Source organism: Solanum lycopersicum, chromosome 11 (assembly GCF_036512215.1).
Source record: "Solanum lycopersicum chromosome 11, SLM_r2.1".
In the NCBI taxonomy this organism is placed as follows: domain Eukaryota; kingdom Viridiplantae; phylum Streptophyta; class Magnoliopsida; order Solanales; family Solanaceae; genus Solanum; species Solanum lycopersicum.
The window spans coordinates 6,312,065-6,333,047 of NC_090810.1; the positions used below are offsets into that span (position 1 = coordinate 6,312,065).

The 20,983-nt window shown below is 32.5% G+C and overlaps 2 protein-coding genes across 4 annotated transcripts; one reads left to right on the forward strand and one right to left on the reverse strand.

Annotated features, from left to right (window-relative positions):
- Positions 1–3,686: 3,686 nt before the first annotated feature.
- LOC101245314 (GDP-mannose transporter GONST5) lies at positions 3,687–6,496 on the forward strand. Its single transcript, XM_004250266.4, has 5 exons — positions 3,687–3,996; positions 4,955–5,204; positions 5,285–5,492; positions 5,676–5,907; positions 6,052–6,496. The coding sequence occupies exons 1-5, from the start codon at positions 3,886–3,888 to the stop codon at positions 6,262–6,264; spliced, it is 1,014 nt and encodes a 337-aa protein (XP_004250314.1). The 5' UTR covers positions 3,687–3,885; the 3' UTR covers positions 6,265–6,496.
- Positions 6,497–6,625: 129 nt separating this feature from the next.
- LOC101245608 (uncharacterized) lies at positions 6,626–13,002 on the reverse strand. Of its 3 annotated transcripts, none has more exons than XM_004250267.5 (2): positions 12,510–13,002; positions 6,626–7,112 (listed from the first exon to the last, which is right to left on the reverse strand). In XM_004250267.5, the coding sequence occupies exons 1-2, from the start codon at positions 12,811–12,813 to the stop codon at positions 7,057–7,059; spliced, it is 360 nt and encodes a 119-aa protein (XP_004250315.1). In that variant the 5' UTR covers positions 12,814–13,002; the 3' UTR covers positions 6,626–7,056. The 3 variants fall into 3 exon arrangements, with proteins under 3 accessions (XP_004250315.1, XP_025883905.1, XP_010312775.1); XM_026028120.2 differs by having other exon boundaries at positions 6,626–7,219; positions 12,510–12,864; XM_010314473.4 differs by lacking the exon at positions 6,626–7,112 and adding an exon at positions 11,248–11,487 and having other exon boundaries at positions 12,510–12,863.
- Between the last annotated feature and the right edge of the window lie 7,981 nt (positions 13,003–20,983).

Consider the following 20,983-nt stretch of genomic DNA (forward strand, 5'->3'; position numbering starts at 1 on the left):
TCTGATGCAACAAACTATGTACTTAAGGGTTACATTTGTTATATACCATTTTGTATTTGTGTGTGTAATGCTAATACCATAGGTTTTTAGGTGTTAGCAATACAAGAGATTTTAATATATGTATTTATTTCATTGCTCCTCAAAATCTCTTTTACATTTTTCCGAAACAATTGTGAATGGTTTTTTTTTAAGTAAACATTTTTTATGCAATGCAAGTATTTTTTATTACACAAAATCGAATAATGCATTAATAATTTGTATAATTAATTCAAATAATACTAATACACTCTATCAAATGACTCCTTACTATGTTTAAGCATGTTTGTATTTAAAAATTATTTAAATTGGCTTTTGGATTTTAATTTAAAAATTAATATCTAATTTACAACTTAAACTAATGTTTGTATTTAAAAATTATTTAAATTGGCTTTTGGATTTTAATTTAAAAATTAATATTTAATTTACAACTTAAACTAACTGTTTATAACCACTTTTTAAATATTTACTCAAACACTTTTAAAATGCTTTAAAATTACTTTTAGCTTAAAAGTACTTAAAATAAATCAATTCACACAAACCTTTAAAATGATCTTTGATTGATAAATTTATTTTACTTAAATACTATAAAATTATTTAAAAGCACTCAAAATATCATGGTATATATTATTATTTTCAATAACATATGTTTCCATGCAATATTTTTAGGTTTTTAAATCACAAAATAACTTAAATTGAAATATATTAAAAAAATATTTTGCTATATTCTATCCATCTTTAATATACATTTTAGAAAAACAAAATTTAAATTGTTTTTTTTTAAATATCAGGCTAAATAAAAATTATATAAATAAATTGAAATTGAAAAAATAGGTTAAACCAAAAGAGTACCTAAAAGATGCATGTTTTCGACGGATGCAAAGGTAATTAAGCTTAATGAACTGATTTTATTTATTATTTACTCGGTCTAATAATAATTGTTTATTATACTATTTTATATTATTCAACTATATTTATTTACTTTACAAAATTAATAGATAATTTTAAATTTAATTTTAAATTTATCTTTATTTATTAATTATAGTTATTTTTCTAGATATTATGTTTATTATATCAAAAAATAATATAATAAAATTATTCTTCTATCAAAACTAATTGTGAACATGTCTGTTATTGTCTATTAAAGAGGTAAGTTTATTGAGTGATTTTATTAAATATTCTTAAAATATTAAATATCAAAAATATCCATTGTGAAAAGTAGACATATATCTATTCTTAATTGTTATATAAAATGAAAAGTGATCAATTAATATGAAATGAAGCGAGTAAAAAAAAAATCCATGAATCGATGCTCATATTACGACCGTTAGTGGGAAATGTCAGACAAATTCAAATTTCTAGATGGCCAGATTTTACAGATTTATTTTTGTTTTTTTCTTTATATATGAAAGAAAAGAAAAAATTAAGGTTATTTATGATATTGAACACAGTTATTATTAAATGCTAATTAAGGTTATTGAAAAAAAAAATTATTTTCTCTTTGGATTAAAAAGAAAAAAAAAACATATCACAATGTATTTGAAGATTTTTTTCCTAATAAACCAGGATCAAAGACCTAATGATTTATAGAGTTAATATATTTTTCTGTTAGTCTTCGGTTCACATTTCAAAATGATTTTTAGTTCACAATTTCACATTATAAAAAATGTTAAAATTTAAAATAAGAATCAAATTCCTCTTAATTTATCTTTGTGTTACGCTTGTATAGTTCTTTTCATGTTTGTTATTATTGATTCTATTTTATAAGTATTTGTAAAGTTATATTATTGTGTTTCTGCATCAAATTTATAGAAGTCATATATTTGTTTTATACGTATTTTCTTATTGGTTAAATCGAAAGACGAATCGATAAGGATCAGAACTGAAAACCGATAAAGTATCTTATTGATTTAACATATTTAAAAGCTGAATCGATAAACTGAACCGACCGATGCACAACCCTAGTGAAAGTGATACATCTCCATAAGTTCATAGCTTAAACCAAATTGTGGATATTATTGAAAAAAATAATGTCGATGATAAAGTTGAAAATGAAACAATACTTTTGAAATCAGTTACGCAAGGAAACACTTATCGCATTTAGAAATCTTCATAATTTTATCGTGCAATTTAAAAAGACAATGCCAAAATTTCCGATACAATAAGAAAAGTTAGAGATAAGTTTCAACCATATTTAAATTATAACAAAAAGCAGAACACAATAGAATTTCATATTTTACTAAATTGTCTTAGATATATTTGTACTTTTTATAATTATTAATTTGTAATATTAATGACACCATATATTTATAATATAGTCTAAAGATTATAGGTGATTTTTTTTACTAACCTAAGTTGAAAACGAAAAATATTATCTTAAAGAAATTATCAATTAATAGTGTATTAATTTAGTGAGATTTTACTATATTTTGAATAGCCATCTTATTCATGAATAAATATATTATCTTATATTTAAAATAAAACTTAAAATTTAAATTTGTTTTAAATAAAATAAAAGAATACCTAGAATACTTTTATAAATAAAGCCTTCAAACTTTTTTATGTATTCCTACATATGACAATGCACGTTATATCTATACAAACTATTTCACAATAAGCTCCCTCGTTACAAGGAAAATGATTTAAAATATCCTTAAATTAAGAAATAAATGTCTTTTATTTATTGTTTTAATATTTTTAATATTTTATCTAAAAATGCCTCTATAGTTATAAAATCGGTCAAAAATGTCTTTTTACGAATAAATATATACATTTTTTCTTTTAAAATATATTTTCTTTTTAATTAAAATATTATTAAATAACATTATTACTGTTTTTGAATTAGAATGTAGGAAATTATTTTCTTCTTAATCTCATTTTATCAATTAAAATAGAATAATTTCATGTTCCCTTATATATATTTATATAACGATAAGAAAATAATAATAACAAAGTAAGAGATATTTTTCATTTTTTATTTTTTCCTGAGTTAAAGTAAGATAAACATTTTCTAATTAAAAAAACAATATTAGAAAAGAATGTGTTGAAAAGAAGATAATAATATATTTATTTGGAAAATGAGTATTTTTTTACCCATTAAATAATAATAAAAGTATTTTTGGACCAAAATATTGACGGTAAGGATATTTTTAAACCAAACTACAAATAGGGATTATTTTGTTCCTTTTGCATAGTTTAAGGACATTTTAAACAAAGTATTAATCGCAAGGACGTTTTGAATCAATATAAACATAAGGAAAAAAGGTCAAATATATCCCCGAATTTTTAAAAATGGTACGTTTTTATCCTTCGTTATACTTTTGGATCATAAATACCCTTACTGTCATAATTTTTGATCACATATACCCTTTGGTTAAACGGAAAGACACGTGGCATGATCTCAAATACTTGCCCTATTTTATTTTTAAAAAATAATTTATTTCTTGTTTTGGTAATATTTTAATTTCAGCTATTTCATGTGACATATTTAAGATCATAAGATCAAAGAACAATTTTATATATTCAACCTAAATTTAATTTAAAACCACAAGATTCAAAAGTCTTTTTTTAAATTTATAAATTTCGTGTCAAATCACTTTACGAAACGGAGGAAGTATATATATATATATATTATGTATATATGCTACACTTGATGAAACATAGGAAGACGTGTCATGTCCTTATATCTTCCATTTCCTAAGAAAACAGATTGACCCTACACAATTCTTCTTTTCTCCTTCACTCTTTTCCATTTTCTTTTCTGGTTCTTCATAGATGACTCATTTGATTCTAACCCACCTCGAATTTAGCCCAATTTGGCCCTACAGGCGTGCCTATAGTTAGAGAAAAATGGAGGAGAATGTATTGTGCCAATGGAGTGTTGTTAGATCCATTTTTGCTATTCTTCAATGGTGGGGTTTCAATGTTGCTGTTATTATCATGAACAAATGGATCTTTCAGGTATCCTTTTTTTAACAACATTATGATTTTAATTTGCGATCTCAAATTGTGCTTCATTACATGTTTTGTATCTTTAGTTTTTGTATTGTTCGTTTGTTACCTTTTCTTTTATGTCGTCATAACTAATAAAATGTTGCCACATTAAAGTAGAAATTTGTTAGAAGATTTGATTTTGCCACCTGGGTTCTTCTATGTTATGGCCAGAGGCGGAACCAAGATTATGAGTTTTGGGGTTTCAAATCAATTTCACATGATAATATACATATTGTTATTTAATTTTCTAATAGGGAAAATGAACAACTATCCCGTAGGCTGTGACAGAAATTCCAGAGATACAACTTAACTAAACTAAGATACTATTATCCTGAAATTATTTTTTATAAAAAAATTTGTGCACATTTTGTCTTACGTGGCACATTCCGTGACTCCACGCAATTGAGCCGCGTGAAAGATATTTGGATACTACATAAACCAAAAAGGTGCACAAAATTACCAAAAAAATAAGTTTGGGGGTAATAGGAGCTTAGTTTAGTTAATGTATGTCTCTGAGATTTCGGTTATAGTCTACGGGATACTTGTGTATTTTCCCTTTCCAATATTATAGGGTCTACAAATAAGCTAGTGGGTTCGTTCGAACCCATGAACCCCCACCTAGTTGCGCCTCTGAGAAGGTCCAATGCTTCATTGGCGACTCTTGGCTCTTAGAGGGTCCCACACGTACCCGTTCACGTTTCTGAAGAGTCCGAGCAACATTAGCTTGAACCTTCACTCTCTTCAGGCTTCCTCTATGAGTTAAATCACGACGCCTCTAAAATGATAACGGACCTCAATTTGTACACCAGTGTCACTGTTCTTCCACCATTACCTTTCTACAAATTCCGACCCCAGTTTTAGGAGATGTGTAATGCTTTCGTGCAGTATCGTTGCTTATGATTGTGTACTCTACTCATCTTTGCAGAAATTGGTGTTTAAATTTCCTTTGACAGTATCTTGCGTGCACTTCATATGCTCAGCTATTGGTGCATACCTGGTAATTAAAGTGCTGAAACTTAAACCACTCATCGTGGTCGAACCCACAGATCAGTGGAGAAGAATTTTTCCGATGTCATTTGTGTTTTGTATCAACATAGTCTTGGGGAATGTAAGTTTGCGATATATTCCTGTCTCTTTTATGCAGACCGTAAAGTCATTTACTCCTGCTACAACAGGTAAAGCTTGAGCCACAAAGCCCTTCTGAGGCCTCTACCTAATCACTGCTTAGCTTATTTTTTTGCGTATGTTTGAACAGTGATTTTGCAGTGGCTAGTTTGGAGGAAGAGCTTTGAATGGAGGATCTGGACTTCCTTGATTCCCATTGTTGGAGGAATTCTTCTTACTTCTATTACTGAGCTCAGTTTCAACACTTTAGGATTTTGCGCTGCTTTGTTTGGTTGCCTTGCTACTTCTACAAAAACTATTCTAGCAGAGTCGTTGTTGCATGGGTACAAATTTGACAGGTTAGTACCTACCTCTTCCTCCCCCTCCTTGTAGTCGTCCCAATCAAAAGGTATTGCTTGAGATGTAACAAAAACTTCTATAGATAACAAATCAGGTGACCAAACGTCAATGGAGTGACAGGCTTTCAGTGCTGCTGCTAGTATATGTGTCGTAACTAATGTTGGTTTATTATTGTTCTCCAGTATAAACACAGTATACTACATGGCTCCCTATGCAACTATGATACTGGCTCTGCCGTCTTTACTCTTTGAAGGAGCTGGGGTTGTAGAATGGTTATACACTTTCCCTTCAGTCGTTCCATCCATGCTTCTTATTTTTCTCTCCGGAGTGCTAGCTTTCTGCCTTAACTTCTCTATCTTCTATGTTATCCACTCCACGACTGCTGTCACTTTCAATGTTGCTGGAAACCTTAAGGTGAGTTCCTCTCCTTTTTCCCCCACCGACATGCACTTTCACTCTTCAGGTTTCAGAGCGAGCAGTCTTGTTTCATGTTTTAAATCATACCAAATACAAGATCCTGCTACTTACGTTGCCTTTGGTCCGGACCATTTTTAACAGGTTGCCGTGGCTGTTACATTTTCATGGATGATATTCCAAAATCCGATCTCAGCTATGAATGCCCTGGGATGTGGAGTGACGCTTGTTGGGTGTACATTTTATGGTTATGTGAGGCACATCCTATCACAACATGCTCGAGAGTCTCCTCGTACGCCAGAGAACAAGATGGAATCTGTTCCTCTAATACATGAGAAAGAACAAGACCAAAGATAACCCCTTTAAAATCACAGATGAAGAGGTTTCATCAATTTTGCAGAAGATAGATTATTCGACCCCTCACTTCTCCCCTTATCAGTGCTTTATTTACTCAAATTTTTGTTCTAGTTCCTGCATATAAGGATGTCATTTGATAGGTATTTACAACAGGTTAACATAACCTCATTTCATTGAAAAGATTATTTGATGGTATTTTTAAAGTATAATAGTTACACTTGTATGTTGTAAATATTGTAGCTATGTCTACTTAGGTAATTTTTCACTTGTTTGTATAGCCACCTTTAGGTAACAAATTTGATCACAACAACTATCAAACCTCAGTGCCAAATAAGTTGAGGTAAGCTGCATGATCACTAAATAAGTTATAAAAAATATCATATCTTCACAGTGACTAAGAAAAGCTGGTTACATTGTTATCTTGCTGAGAACACCCATGCCTAAACTGAAGTGGAATCAATCAAACATCCAAATGCATGAACTCATAAATATTTGGTTGATAGATAGTGAAACTCAGCTCATGGCATAGTCCCAGCAACAAAAGTAGATAAGTGGTGCAGTGTCACCACAAATTAAACTTGGATCTCGACCTCCTAACGGACTACATGAGAGAGGAGAAGGGAAAAAACAACTGTAAATCACTAAGTTCCAAGAGAAAACTCAGAATTACACCACTTTCCCAAGCTTCCCATTCTACTAACTGAAGCATGATATTTCACAGATCTGAGTGGCCGCTTGTTATTTTGCCAGAAAACAACTTGCTTCGTCATGAACAAGCTACAACAATGGCTTTCAGATAACAAATACTCCTGCAGGTGATTTTCCATCTCCGTTATGAGCATCTCCACCTGTATGTTTTTGATGATAAGCAATGTAAGTAGCAACTTCCCTCCATAATACTTATACAAAGTGTGTGCGCGCGCGCATGCAGATGAGTGTTTGTGGATTATATTGCCTTCAGTGATTATGAAACACAAGATATTGAATAATTAAGTCATTTCCACAATGAAAAATTCAGTTATTCAAGGATCCTATAAGTATTTCACATTTACAATAAGATTTTCGAAAATTGACACACCACTTTTTTTCCATAACCGAGAAATCCGAGGGCCAATAACACATGACAAGCTGCAATCTTACCACTAGACCAAAGCACAAGGGGCAATTGATCCACTGCTTCTTATTCTAAATAAAAAAAGATCCTGCCTAATTCACTAATTCACGGGATGACACTGAATTTTCTCTTCCCTATTCTTGGTCTGAAAATAACAAAGACCGCAAATGAGAACTCGATTTTGGTTCATTACCAAGTTCATATTAAGAACTCGTCTATATATATATCAGCAACAAAAGGCTTTTAACAATTAGCAACAATATGAAGTTAATTCCGGGCAGTTACAAAAGATTGTGTCAGATGAAGTCCTGTTCAAAGTTGTATGGTTTTTATTGTCAATACTCAATCACAATATGCCAGTTGTTGTTATTTGACATCCACCAGAGGAAAAGGAGCTCAAGAAGAAAAAGAAATGACTTGAGGTAGATCTGTGGCAAAAACAAGGTTAAGGGTTTGTTCAGTGTTCACCACCTTCCTGAAAGGGCCACTAGCATCTGATGCCCTTAAGGTCAAACTTTTATTCTGCTTCTTAAAAAAACAGCGTTAAAAGCCTTTCAAGTGCCATCACTAGCATCGACGTCTCAGTCCACCAATTCTACCTCAGAAGGCAGAAGCCATCTTTGAGTTGACTTTTCTGGTGTGTTATTCTCCCATTTTCCCTTTTTTTCCTACCCAAAATATCCTATGTGAAGAATAACTTTGCTATTGACAGAAAACTTTATGTATTACTTCCTGTAAATACAAGTTAAGCAATTCAGCCCAAGTTTATACTTGGTCTCTAACATAATAATTGTGATGGTCAGAAGCTAAAACCCTCCAGGAATCAATATCGGGGAGATGTTCACAACTTTTTCTTCTCTCTCAGAGAAGTTCTATGCAAATTCTATCTAACTTTTGCCTCTGTTGTATTAGCGAGATCATTAGCTCTTCTTACCCAGGGAAGGTATACCCCAAGAAAAACACACTATACAGGATTTCTCAATCAACCAGTCATTGTTAGACAAAGAGAAAAAGAGAACTTCCACATCCTCTTAATCATTTCGACTGAGGCCACTAATGGGGGTCTTTCTGCTAAGATTGCCTTGTAAGAGAAACTTGCATCAATCAAATATTTACTCATAGATTATCTTGGCTTGCTCAAATTTGTGGCACAAATCCAACTATTCTTTTACTGCAAAATTCAACGTACAATGCATAGTCCTTCATTTATCATATAGAAATGTTAGCACATGATCTCCTAAAATACATAAAAGAGAGATAGAACTAAATATAGTTTTGAAATCTCAAACTCTTAAAGAGGAGATATTTAGAAGTGGCTACAGCCTACAAGAATTTTGCTATCACCAGACTCACAAGATTTAAATCTAAAAAGAACTAAACCGAGTTCGAGAAAACAAAAAGAACAGAAGGTTCTTTTCTTATAACCAAGAAATCCCAAGGGTCAACGATGCATGGTATGGAACTAGGTGGACAATGTGCTTGTCCCTCTACCCTTCCCCACAGTTTGAAACTCGCAGGATCGGGATCTCATAAAGTGATAGGCTGGTTTTACATTGATAAATGTTACACCTTCAGCTAAGAATTTATGTACAAAATATTTGAGTATAGCAAGCTTAAGGAGGAACTCTTTCCAGAGAACACAATTAATACCAGGCAATGGTCTACACACCACATTCAGGAAAGATATTGGTTAAACAACACAATCCTCAAGGATGAATTCCACAACATTTTTCAAATTCTAGTGAGCCAAACTCCATATCTCTCAGAATAAAGAAGGCAAAACCAGCAACTTCTTTCCAAAAGGAATCTCCAGGCTGGAAGGATACAGATTGAATTTGCAGGCAGCAAATAAGTTATGATGGGGCAGTGCAAATGATGGCAGGTACTCAGGTAAAGCGGGTTATGCAAACTCATGCTACAAATAATTTGATTAACTACTGGCCGTGGAAGTCTAAGCTGCCCAAAAAAATTAAATGTTTCTGCTGGACACTATAAAGCATGCCTCACCCAAGACAATCTCGAGAAAAGGAGCGACCAAATAGTCAACGGATGCTACATGTGTCAACAGGAGATAGAAACCAACAGTCACTTATTCCTCCACTGCAAAATTGCTAGTCACATATGGTGCTTGTTCTACTCTATTTTTGGTCTCAGCTGCGCAACCCACAGATCAGTTAAGAGGCCAATGAAGGTTGGAGTAGTTGGAAAGTTGATAAGGCCATCAAGGAAATCTGGAAATGATACCTGCAAGTATGTGGACAAAGAGGAACAGAAAGATGTTTTGATGGTTCGTCAACTCCAAATTATTACATCAAGGCCCAATGGCTGATGTTTCTATTTATGTGGAAAACTACTTCTCTGGTAGATTACCCTGAAACCTTTTTGAACTTTGTTAGCTCCCTGGCACTAGCATAGTTCTTTATATAATGCAGCTACGAAGGTTTTCTGTAAGTTTTTGCATCTTCTTGATGCCAGTAATGAAATCTATTATCTGAAACCTTTTTGAACTTTGTTAGCTCCCTGGCACTAGCATAGTTCTTTATGTAATGCAGCTACAAAGGTTTTCTGTATGTTTTTGCATCTTCTTGATGCCAGTAATGAAATCTATTATTACTTCATCAAAAAATTTCATGTGGTACTTTATTACATTTTGCAAATAAGCTATGAATTTATAAACCATTGCAGCAATAAAATATTGAGAAGATCTTCACAACTTTTTCTTTTTTCCCAAAAGTCTACCATTCACTAGGACTGAGAATCTGGTCCTTGAAAGGGAGAACTTAATCCACATCCTGTCTACAGCGTTATGAAATCCAAGAACTCCCAATTCACATGATCATATGAGCTGTCGAAGTCTAATATGCTCAACATTTCCAACTTCCCCTACCTCCTGGAGTCAACCACTCCATTAAGCGCATGTGTTAACATGTTAGGATGTTCCTACTAGACATCTTTTGAGGAACTTTATCCTAAGGATGGTACAACTCTCATCTATCACAATTTTTCATTAATGACACTTGCATTTTCTGTTAGGAGAGGTTTCTTTAAAAGACTGGCTTTGTAGACTATTGAGCATTTTCTAGCAGGGCATTTGGACTCTTCGCAATGAATCTCCATATTTATCGGCAATGTCTACCTTTCTGGTGTTAATGTCAAATGAGGAATCTAGGCCCATCATGAATCTTGTTTTTCTCTTTTTCTTTATAATGGTGGTGTTTGGACCAATTATTCTACAGCTTTACTACCACAGGGTACATGATTCCCACCAGCGCACAAGTATAGAATAAATCTGCCAACAAGTTGATTTTTGTCATTGCTGGAACTTGAACCCTGCTCCCAAGGTTTCCACCCACTTCATATACTACTAGGCTATAATCTTGTGTGCTCTGAAAATTCTTCTTGTTTTTTCTTGTTGAGTCAGAATTCTCAAATATCTTGTGTCTGTTAAAATATCGAAAAGGCAAGAGACTCCCTGTTTGACTTATCGTCCACCTATTGCTAATGCTCCATGATTGTCCGTAGCTAGAAACATAATTTGGTGTACAATGACATGATTTCTCTATTGATGAAGAAAGGCTTAATCAGCGGAGTGGATGATCACCAAAAACTGTCTAAAAGAATTGTAATATGTGAAGGAGAATAGAAAGGAGGGAGAGGAAAAGATTATCAAGGTTTTGCAATTTTGGAAGATTCTCAATGGTCCGATTCTAGAGAAGCAAAAATTAAACAGTATAAAATAATAGAAAGATAACCATTATAAGTTAAGTGGGTTTTTATTATTTCAAAAATGGTAACATTAAGCAGAGGTAATACTACAAAATTTCGTACTTTGATTATCTTTTCTAATACGTCATATATACGACTTCTAATAGCAGAATCCCTTTATTTGGTAATTTAACCAATTTTTGCAGAAACATTACTTGAATTTATCATTTCATTAGTTACACGAATGGTGTGTTTACTATTTTATCATAAAGCTTGAAGAATTTTGCTTCCCAACATCTTGATTCTTGAATAAATGATAGTCCAGAGAGATTTACTTCAATAAATGCAAAGGAACACCAAAAGTGGCATATGATGAACGATGATAAGGAAGGACATGGATAATGCTGCAAGAGCAGGCGAAAGATCCAATTAATGGAATGAACAACATTCACCCACTAACAGTCTAATATAGTTATAAAGAAATGATACACTAAATTTTAATTTTTTGTTGAACTAATCAATTTCATTAGAAAAGGGTAAAAGCTTTGCCCATATACGACAAGTATACCAAAAGTAGAAAACCTTTCAAGAGGAAATGATTTTCTACAAATAACACCCACTCATCTATACATGTAGAAATGATACACTTATAAATGCATCTGGTTTTTACTTCTATGAAATTCCATTCCACCATCATACAGCTTTGACTGTTTGTAGCAAAAGACTATATCAATAGGGGCTACGACACCAGGTGAGCGCTTGCTTCATCAGCTCTTGCACCCATACAATTTCAAGTAATCACATTTCTATAAAGCAAACTAGGGTTCATCCACCTGAGATTTCTAAAAGAACTTATCCTTGGTAAGTGCTGCTATATTTATAATCCTTTTAGTAACTAGCTCAAGTCTAGACCTTGCTATATCTTGGATAAACCTCTAAGTTCCACCTGTCCACGTAAAATTTCGTTGAATATAATAACAGCCACAAAACCAAATGAATACTTGTATCAGACCTGATCTAATACAGAAATCTTAACTCTTTGAAGCAGCAAAACCGGGACACTTACAATGGAAACCCCATCAAGTTCTTATTTCCAGTAACCAACCAAATCTCAATCCCTCAAATTTGTAATCATAATTTATCTAACAAGTTGACCCAGCAAACTTATGGGAAGTAAAACCCTAAACCCTAACATCAGACTAAACTAAACCCTAACATCAGACTAAACCCAAACCGCCTTAAATTTCTTTCAGCCCTATTCCTCTAATTAGTGACCATTTTTGATAGAGCAAAGTACAGATTAAATCATTGATACCCAAATCCAAACAAGCCAAACCCACAAAATCATTTGCAGTAAAGCTAATTTCTGCAATTCCCAGAGAACCCAAATGCTATGATTCCGAAAGAAACAGGAAAAAAGTCATACCAGAAGTCGATGTGGTGGTTTGAACGTCTCCATAAATGGCTTTAATCTTAGAGAGTGGAATAAGTGGATTGGGTAACTCAGCTTCAGCAAAAAGCTGCTGCTTCCAATCCCACATATCCTTCTTCATAGCTTTATTAGATTTGAGCAAAGAGTCCTTTTCTGCTTCAAGAACTTCCATATTCTTCTGTTGCTGCACTGATCTCATACATAGCAATCCAAATGCACTCATTAACACTACATTCAACACTTTGTTGCTGTTCAGCGCTTTGCTTACTGCGTCTCCGACTTTGCTTGCCAACTCCATCCCTAAACAACAAAAAAACTCTCAACACGTTTATCTCTTACTATTATTACAATTTTTTTTATAAGTGAGATATAAGATATAAAATATTGAAATTAACAATATTAATTTTACTAATTATTTTTTATTCATTAGAATAACTCATAAAATAGAATGATGCATTTGCTATCAAACCAGAAATATGTGAAACCTGAATGTAAAATATGTCTATGAATCGCTTTTAAAAAAATATCTATGAATAATTGATTGAAAAATAATAATAAAAATGTATTTAATGTCTTAAATGAAATAACAAAGGCGTGAGACAACTTTATCAGAAATATAAATTTCAATTACATATTCTGCATACTACAACAAAAAGATCCTAAAATATGTACCAAATAAATGACTTATTTTTCTATAAAGCACCTAAAAATCAAAGTTTAACAACAATATAATAAGATTGCCTTGAAAATGCAATTACTTGTGATAAGTCCACGGGTCTATATATGAGTATATTTTATTGTATTTATATAAAATATAGCAATATTTGTGTTACTTTTTAATGATATGATGCTCCAGTATTCATGAAAAATTCAACACTCATTCGAATAGTAAAAAATAAAAAATATGTTTTCATTTTCAAATTTAATTTTTTACAAAACAGAAAATAAATTAACAAAATAAGAAAAACAAACGATTCAATAACAACATTATAAACACGTTTGTGATGAGTCATGTATAATTTGAAGAAAAAAATATTACAAATTCAAACTAAAGAGAAAATAATATCTAAGACATAGAATGATTAAAATGTGTTCTCTAACTAAAATCTTAATCTTATAAGAGAAATGATGATTTATACGATTTAAAAGCTCATACGCGAAAATAAGAGAATAAATATATTGCATAAAAAAAATTATAGCTCCAATAAATATCTTGTGTGATCTTCAAAGGTAAAATTATTTTACTATTACCTGTAAATTATATACTTTCATCATATTTATTGTTGAAATTTCACCTTTTAAAAAATGAAAAACTAAGGAAAAAAATAAAAAGGAGTAAAAGGAACAAATAAAGATTAATAAAATAGAGAAAGGAAAAAAACCCAGTGAATATCCTGACTGAAACTACGTTATAAAAATACTCGGATAAATCTATATATCTTGAATTCCAAGAACACTTCAAATTGCATCATTAATTTAAAAAGAGACATATTCTACAATAAGAGAGAGAGAGGGACAACAAAGAAATATTGTTAAAAATTTGAAACCTTCCGATTTAAAAAAAAAATTATTGAAGGGCAGGGGATGGCGGAGGACTATGAGATTTCTAGGAACACAAAATCAATTCTTCGCCGTTGTCGTTTTCGAGAAATTGCTGCAGACACCACACTTCATATGATTGTCTTAGAGTCTTCTGTTTCTTAACTAAAATAGTGTTCCTATATCTTCCATGCCTTTTGAAATGTATATGAAGATGAAATGATTTCATTATTCACTTGGAAGAAGATTTATTATTTTCAATTGCTTTTTTGCTTATCCTATTCATGGTTATTTAAATGTAAGTTTCAGACTGTTGTCTTTTCAATTATCCTAATTATTGAAATTGAAATGTGAATTTATTTTTCAAGTAATTAAAAATTATAATATTATGTTTTTATTTTCATATAATATTATATATATTCAAATAATGTTCAAGTGAAGGGCAAATTCGTAATTCAACTTTGAGCTAAGAGGCTTCCCACTTATAATATAACTAGATTTAGGAACGTGCGTTGCACGTTTATCCCAAGATACTTCATATAAATTTTGTATCGTAAAATTTATCATTGTTTCGATAGAAACTACATATATCTTCCTAGTAAAAATATTATATCTTTAATTATAAAATTGACTAAAAGTGCATAAAGTAAAAAAAAAAAAAAACTATCACACAAATTCAATATTCCAATGAAGATATTAAAATACAACATGATAGGTTAATGTATACAAAGCAACAGGCCGTAGTAAATTATCAATAATAATAACACAACAATATAAAGTACGTTGTACAATAACAACAAGCAAGAAACATAAATGTTAAACTAAATAAATAAAAACAGACGAGAAAAGAGAGCATAGAGATTTTCTCATTTTTTTTCTTCAATTGGTTTAAGTTTATATATTATTGTGTAAAATGTCACTATTTATTATTGGATAGCATTGAGAAATACAAAGAGTTGACATAAATAAATATTAATTCATTTGAGATTATCGATGAGAAATGAGAGTAATGAACATAATGAATATAATTAGTGAGAGATACATACATTTACAAGTTGATGGTAAGTTATGTATACTAATATGATGATTTACTATTTACTATTTACTATTAATATTTAATTTATTAAACAATTTATAAAATTTAAATGTACTATGTAAACAAAACTGTAATCTAAAAATAAAATATATAAAAGAATTCAAATATACTAAATCTGTCACGACCCAAAGCGGGCCGCGAGTGGCACCCACACTTATCCTACTATGTGAGCGAACCAACCAATCTAAACCCCGACATTTCAACCATAAATAACATAATATAATGCGGAAGACTTAAACTCATTAATGAAAATCGATTAAATAACTTCTAAAAACTCAATACTTATTATTCTCAAAATCTGGAAGTCATCATCACAAGAACATCTATCCTCAAATCACTAATTCTAAGAGTATCTAGAAAGCTAGAATAAATAAAAAGCTAGTCCATGCCGGAACTTCAAGGCATCAAGACATGAAGAAGAAGATACAGTCCAAGCTAGAAGCGTTAGCTCACCCTGAAATCCGGTGTAATGAAGACTGGCTAGAGTTGCGGTTGAGTTGAAGACGACGGTACGTTTGCTGTACTCCACAAATAACAAAGAAAGAAACATACAAGTAGGGGTCAGTACAAAACACAGGTACTGAGTAGATATCATCGGCCAACTCAAAATAGAAAACAGTATATATCAGATAATATCATAAAATCAACTACAATACTCAACATGCGGCATTTACACTTACCATAACCCTTGGTCACAACACCAAACACATCAATGAGGACTCACGCCTCCCCATCATACTCATTTGGGAATTAGGTTCATTAAATTGAGTATATTAACATATTTCAAGATTCATTCTCTTTACTAATCCTGGTGCCGGAACGTGACACTCCGATCCTCATATACTATCCTGGTGTCGGAACGTGACACTCTGATCCTCATCATACTATCCTGGTACCGGAACGTGGCACCCGATCCATATTCTATCCTGGTGTTGGAACGTGACACTCGGATCCTCATCATACTATCCTAGTACCGGAACGTGGCACCCGATCCATATTCTATCCTGGTGTCGGAACGTGACACTCCGATCCTCATCATACTATCCTGGTACCGGAACGTGGCACCCGATCCATATTCTATCCTGGTGTCGGAACGTGACACCCGATCCATATTCTATCCTGGTGTCGGAACGTGACACTCCGATCCTCATCATACTATCCTGGTGTCGCAACGTGACACCCTATCCATATTCTATCCTGGTACCGGAACGTGGCACCCGATCCCCTAATCTCACTACTTTCGTTCATCAAGCCTTCTTTTATACCAATGCATCATCATTACCAAAGTAGATTAGGGTTTTTCAAGATTTAGGATTCAATAGCTTCATCATGCTTATTTTATCACAATTATATAATCACATTCATGCAAGCATACAATTAAGCATATAGAAGGGTTTACAACACTACCCAATACATATCATTCGCTATTAAGAGTTTACTACGAATAGCATAAACCATAACCTACCTCCACCGAAGATTCGTGATCAAGCAAGCAATTTCCCAAAGCTTTGTTTCCTCTTCGTTTCCCTCTTCTCTCGATCGTTCTCTTTCCCTCTCCTTGTTCTTTCTATTTTTCTTATTCAAACCCTCTTTCTTTTACCCTAATTAACATATAATTAAGTATAAAAGTTGATGAATTAACCCAATTAATTGATTCAAGGTTATCTCTTTTAACCCTCAAGAAATTGAATTATTAATATTCAACCACTAACTTTATAATTATAAGCAGGAATAGCCCAAAACGCCCCTTAAAACATTTAACAGAAATCCGACCCAGCCTGGGATTACGCAGTCTGTGACGGCCCGTCGTGCCTGCGACGGTCCGTCCTGCTGCTTCCGTCACAAAGTTCAGAGACTCAATTCTTTGAAGGGTCTGTGACGGCCCGTCACGCCTGTGACGGTCCGTCCTGCCATTCCGTCACGAAGTTCAGAGAGTCGATTTCAGTACCCAAATTTCAGAATTCTAAGTGTTTTGGAACGAGACCCCCTCGACGGTCCGTCGTGCCCATGACGGTCCGTCGTGGAATCCGTCGTCTCAGCCAGTTTTTCCAGAAATAAAATCTGCTGCTCAAAACGACTAAACAGGTCGTTACAAAATCTGTAATGAAAAATCATTATGACTAAGTATTAAAAAATTCATACGAAAATACACCATTCAATCAAATACATTCTTAAAATAAAATTACAAATACAAAAAAAAAAATCAAATATGGGAGCAAGTTTAGCATAAGACTACGAACGAAAATGCAAATTGATAATGTAAATTGAAGACATTCCTTTCCCTATTTTTTTTATTGATAATGCAAATTGAAAAAAAGCTATAGTAATAAAGATTCAACCTTTGACCATAAAAAAAAGTTAAAAGTTTTGGAAGACAAGTTAACGAAAGCGACATTCAACTATATAAATGGAGGGGTCTTATCATAGTTCTAATCTCAACAAATTACAAAAACAAATACATCAAACTCTGATATTCTAGTAATTGAAGTGTTATTCATCCCTATAATCACATTACGCCTTGTAATCTTGACAGAAATCATTTTTGCCTTGAAATTTTCTTCACTTGATTAAAGCTTCTCTAGTCTTCCACACAAAAATTGTATCACGTATAAATCTTTCTATGAAAATACTATTAAAAAATTTTCATAGAAAGATTTGTATTTATAGGGAAAAAATATAGTTTTAAAATATGAAGATTCACTTACAAAGTTGAAAGGTCAAGTATTATTACAAATTAAAGACAAATATTAATTAAAAATATAAATTAATTTGGAAGATGAAACACATACATGTATCTATTCAAAGGGATAACTCTTATTTTTAATTTTTGTTCTATTTAATTTACTCACATGTATACCAATTAAATAAAAATATTATAGAAATTCTACTATTTACTATTTAATTCATTATTTATTTAATAACATTTGAATTTAGCATAAGGGTAAAATTGTAATTCAACTTTTCTACTTTGGAGTTTCCCACTTATAATAATATATGAGAAGATATGATATGACTTATTATTTCGAATTTATACAAAATGAATTTATATTAGACAATTTATACAAATATAAATAAAAATAACTCAATTATATATAAATACACGTGAATTGTACAAATATATACGAATTATAAAAACGCACTCGCCCATAGCAACATAAACTATGATTGTAAGTATAACCTGTAAATATGCAAACTATAACTAAGGAGCGTAACTAATTGTGGCTATTTGTGAATTTTCCTGGTAAATAAATAAATTAAAATGTACTTTATTAACATTTTTAAAACACTCTGGAATTTATATTAAAAATAAATACTTATATGTTTTGGATAAAAATTGCTTAAACTGGAAAAATAAATTTATTGGTGTATTATTGGATACACAGTTGCTCTTATACACTTTTTTTGGTTAAAATATGTGTAATATCTAAAATTTTGAACATTATAAAATATTAATTATTATATAAATTTTTACTTCTATAATAAATCAAATTACAAATTAAATTATATTTTAATTTAACTTCAATATAAATTGATTATATAAGTTAAGTTATATTGTATAAGTTATGTTTAATTTTTAAAATAAAGTCTGATATTCTTGTCGAATATTCATAACTCTTCGACATTCAAGTATTTTCTTGTGCTTTATATCCGAGAAAAACCATGATATTTAGTAATGGATAATGTAACGACCCCAAAATGTTATTTTTAGAATTTCTATCATTTTACCTTCCTCAAAAGTTACACAAAGTAATTTTTGTTCCATTGTTATGGTTGGTTTGGAAATTAGAGTGAAAATATTGAATAGGATTCACTTAAAGAAAATATAAACACATGATTTTGTATCAAAGGATAACATTTCATGTAACGACCTGTTTAGTCGTTTTGGGCAGCAGACTTCAATTCTGAAAAAACTGGCAGAAGCGACGGACCCCACGGCGGACCGTCATGGGCACGACGGACCGTCGCAGGGTCTCGTTTCAAAACACTTAGAAAATCTGAAATTGGGTACTGAAAATCGACTCTCTGAACTTCGTGACGGAATGGCAGGACGGACCGTCACAGACTCTTCAGAGAAATTGAGTCTCTGAACTCTATGACGGGCAGCAGGACGGACCGTCGCAGGCGCGACGGGCCGTCACAGACTGCGAAATCCCAGTCTGGGTCGGATTTCTTTACACGTTTTAAGAGACGTTTTGGACTATTCCTACTTTAATTATAAAGTTAGAGGGTTAATGTTAATAAGTCTAATTACTTGGGGGTTAAAAGAGGTAACCTTAAGTTAATTAGTGGGTTATTATTGCCATCTTTTATTCTTAATTATATACTAATTAGGGTAAAAGAAAGAAGGTTGGAATAAGAAAAAGAAAAGAACAGAAAGAAAGAGAAGGGAATCGATAGAGAGAGAGAGACGATCGAGAAGGGGGAAAACACAAAGCTTTGGGAAAATTTGCTTGCTTGATCACGAATCTTCGGTGGAGGTAGGTTATGGTTTTCATGCTATTCGTAGTAAACTCTTAATAGCGAATGATATGTGTTAGTAGTATTGTGAACCTTCTATATGCTTAATTGTATGCTTGCATGAATGATGTGATTATGTAATTATGAATAAATAAGCATGATGAAGCTATTGAATCCCAAATCTTGAAAAGAAACCCTAATCTACTTGTTAATGATGATGCCTTGGTACAAAAGAAGGCTTGATGAATGAAAGTAGTGAGATTAGGGGATCGGGTGCCACGTTCCGGTACCAGGATAGTATATGAGGATCGGAGTGTCACGTTCCGACACCAGGATAGTATATGGATCGGGTGCCACGTTCCGGTACCAGGATAGAATATGGATCGGGTGTCACGTTCCGACACCAGGATAGAATATGGATCGGGTGCCACGTTCCGGTACCAGGATAGAATATGGATCGGGTGTCACGTTCCGACACCAGGATAGAATATGGATTGGGTGCCACGTTCCGGTACCAGGATAGAATATGGATCGGATGTCACGTTCCGACACCAGGATAGAATATGGATCGGGTGCCACGTTCCGGTACCAGGATAGTATATGAGGATCGGAGTGTCACGTTTCGACACCAGGATAGTATATTGAGGAGCGGAGTGTCACGTACTGACACGAGGGGAATAAAGATAATGAATCTTGAAAGATGATAATATATTCAAATCTAATGAACCTAATTCCCAAATGAGTATGATGAGGAGGCGTGAGTCCTCATTGATGTGCTTGGTGTTGTAACCAAGGGTTATGGTAACTGTAAATGCTGCATGCTAAGGATATTAGTTGATTTTATGATATTGCTTAATATATACTGTTTTCTATTTTGAGTTGGCCGATGATATCTACTCAGTACCCGTGTTTTGTACTGACCCCTACTTTTATTGTTTTCTTCTTTGTTATTTGTGGAGTGCAGCAAACGTGTCATCGTCTTCAACTCAACCGCAACTCTAGCCAGTCTTCGTCACACCGGATCTTCAGGGTGAGATAATGCTTCTAGCTTGGACTGGATCTTCTCCTTCATGTCTTGATGCCTTGAACTTCCGGCATGGACTAGCTTTTATTTGTTTTAGCTTCTTAGAATACTCTTAGTTTAGTAATTTGATCATAGATGTTCTTGTGGTGATGACTTCCAGATTTTGGGGATAATAATAGTTATTGATTTTATTAATGAGTTTAAGTCTTCCGCATTACTTTCTGTTGATATTATATTGAAATGTTAAGGTTTAGATTGGTTGGTTCGCTCACATAGGAGGGTAAGTGTGGGTGCCAGTCGCGGCCCGGATTTGGGTCGTGACATTTCATTGCGCAATTTAATTGATCTATA

Bases quoted from the DNA above. Each gene is read 5' to 3' on its own strand.
- LOC101245608 (XM_026028120.2), bottom strand. From the start codon at position 12,813: ATGGAGTTGGCAAGCAAAGTCGGAGACGCAGTAAGCAAAGCGCTGAAC. The intron at 7,220-12,509 runs GTATGACTTTTT...TAATCACTGAAG, and splicing joins AACCACCACATCGACTTCTG to GCAATATAATCCACAAACAC.
- LOC101245314 (XM_004250266.4), top strand. From the start codon at position 3,886: ATGGAGGAGAATGTATTGTGCCAATGGAGTGTTGTTAGATCCATTTTT. The intron at 5,493-5,675 runs GTTAGTACCTAC...ATTGTTCTCCAG, and splicing joins CATGGGTACAAATTTGACAG to TATAAACACAGTATACTACA. The intron at 5,908-6,051 runs GTGAGTTCCTCT...CATTTTTAACAG, and splicing joins ATGTTGCTGGAAACCTTAAG to GTTGCCGTGGCTGTTACATT.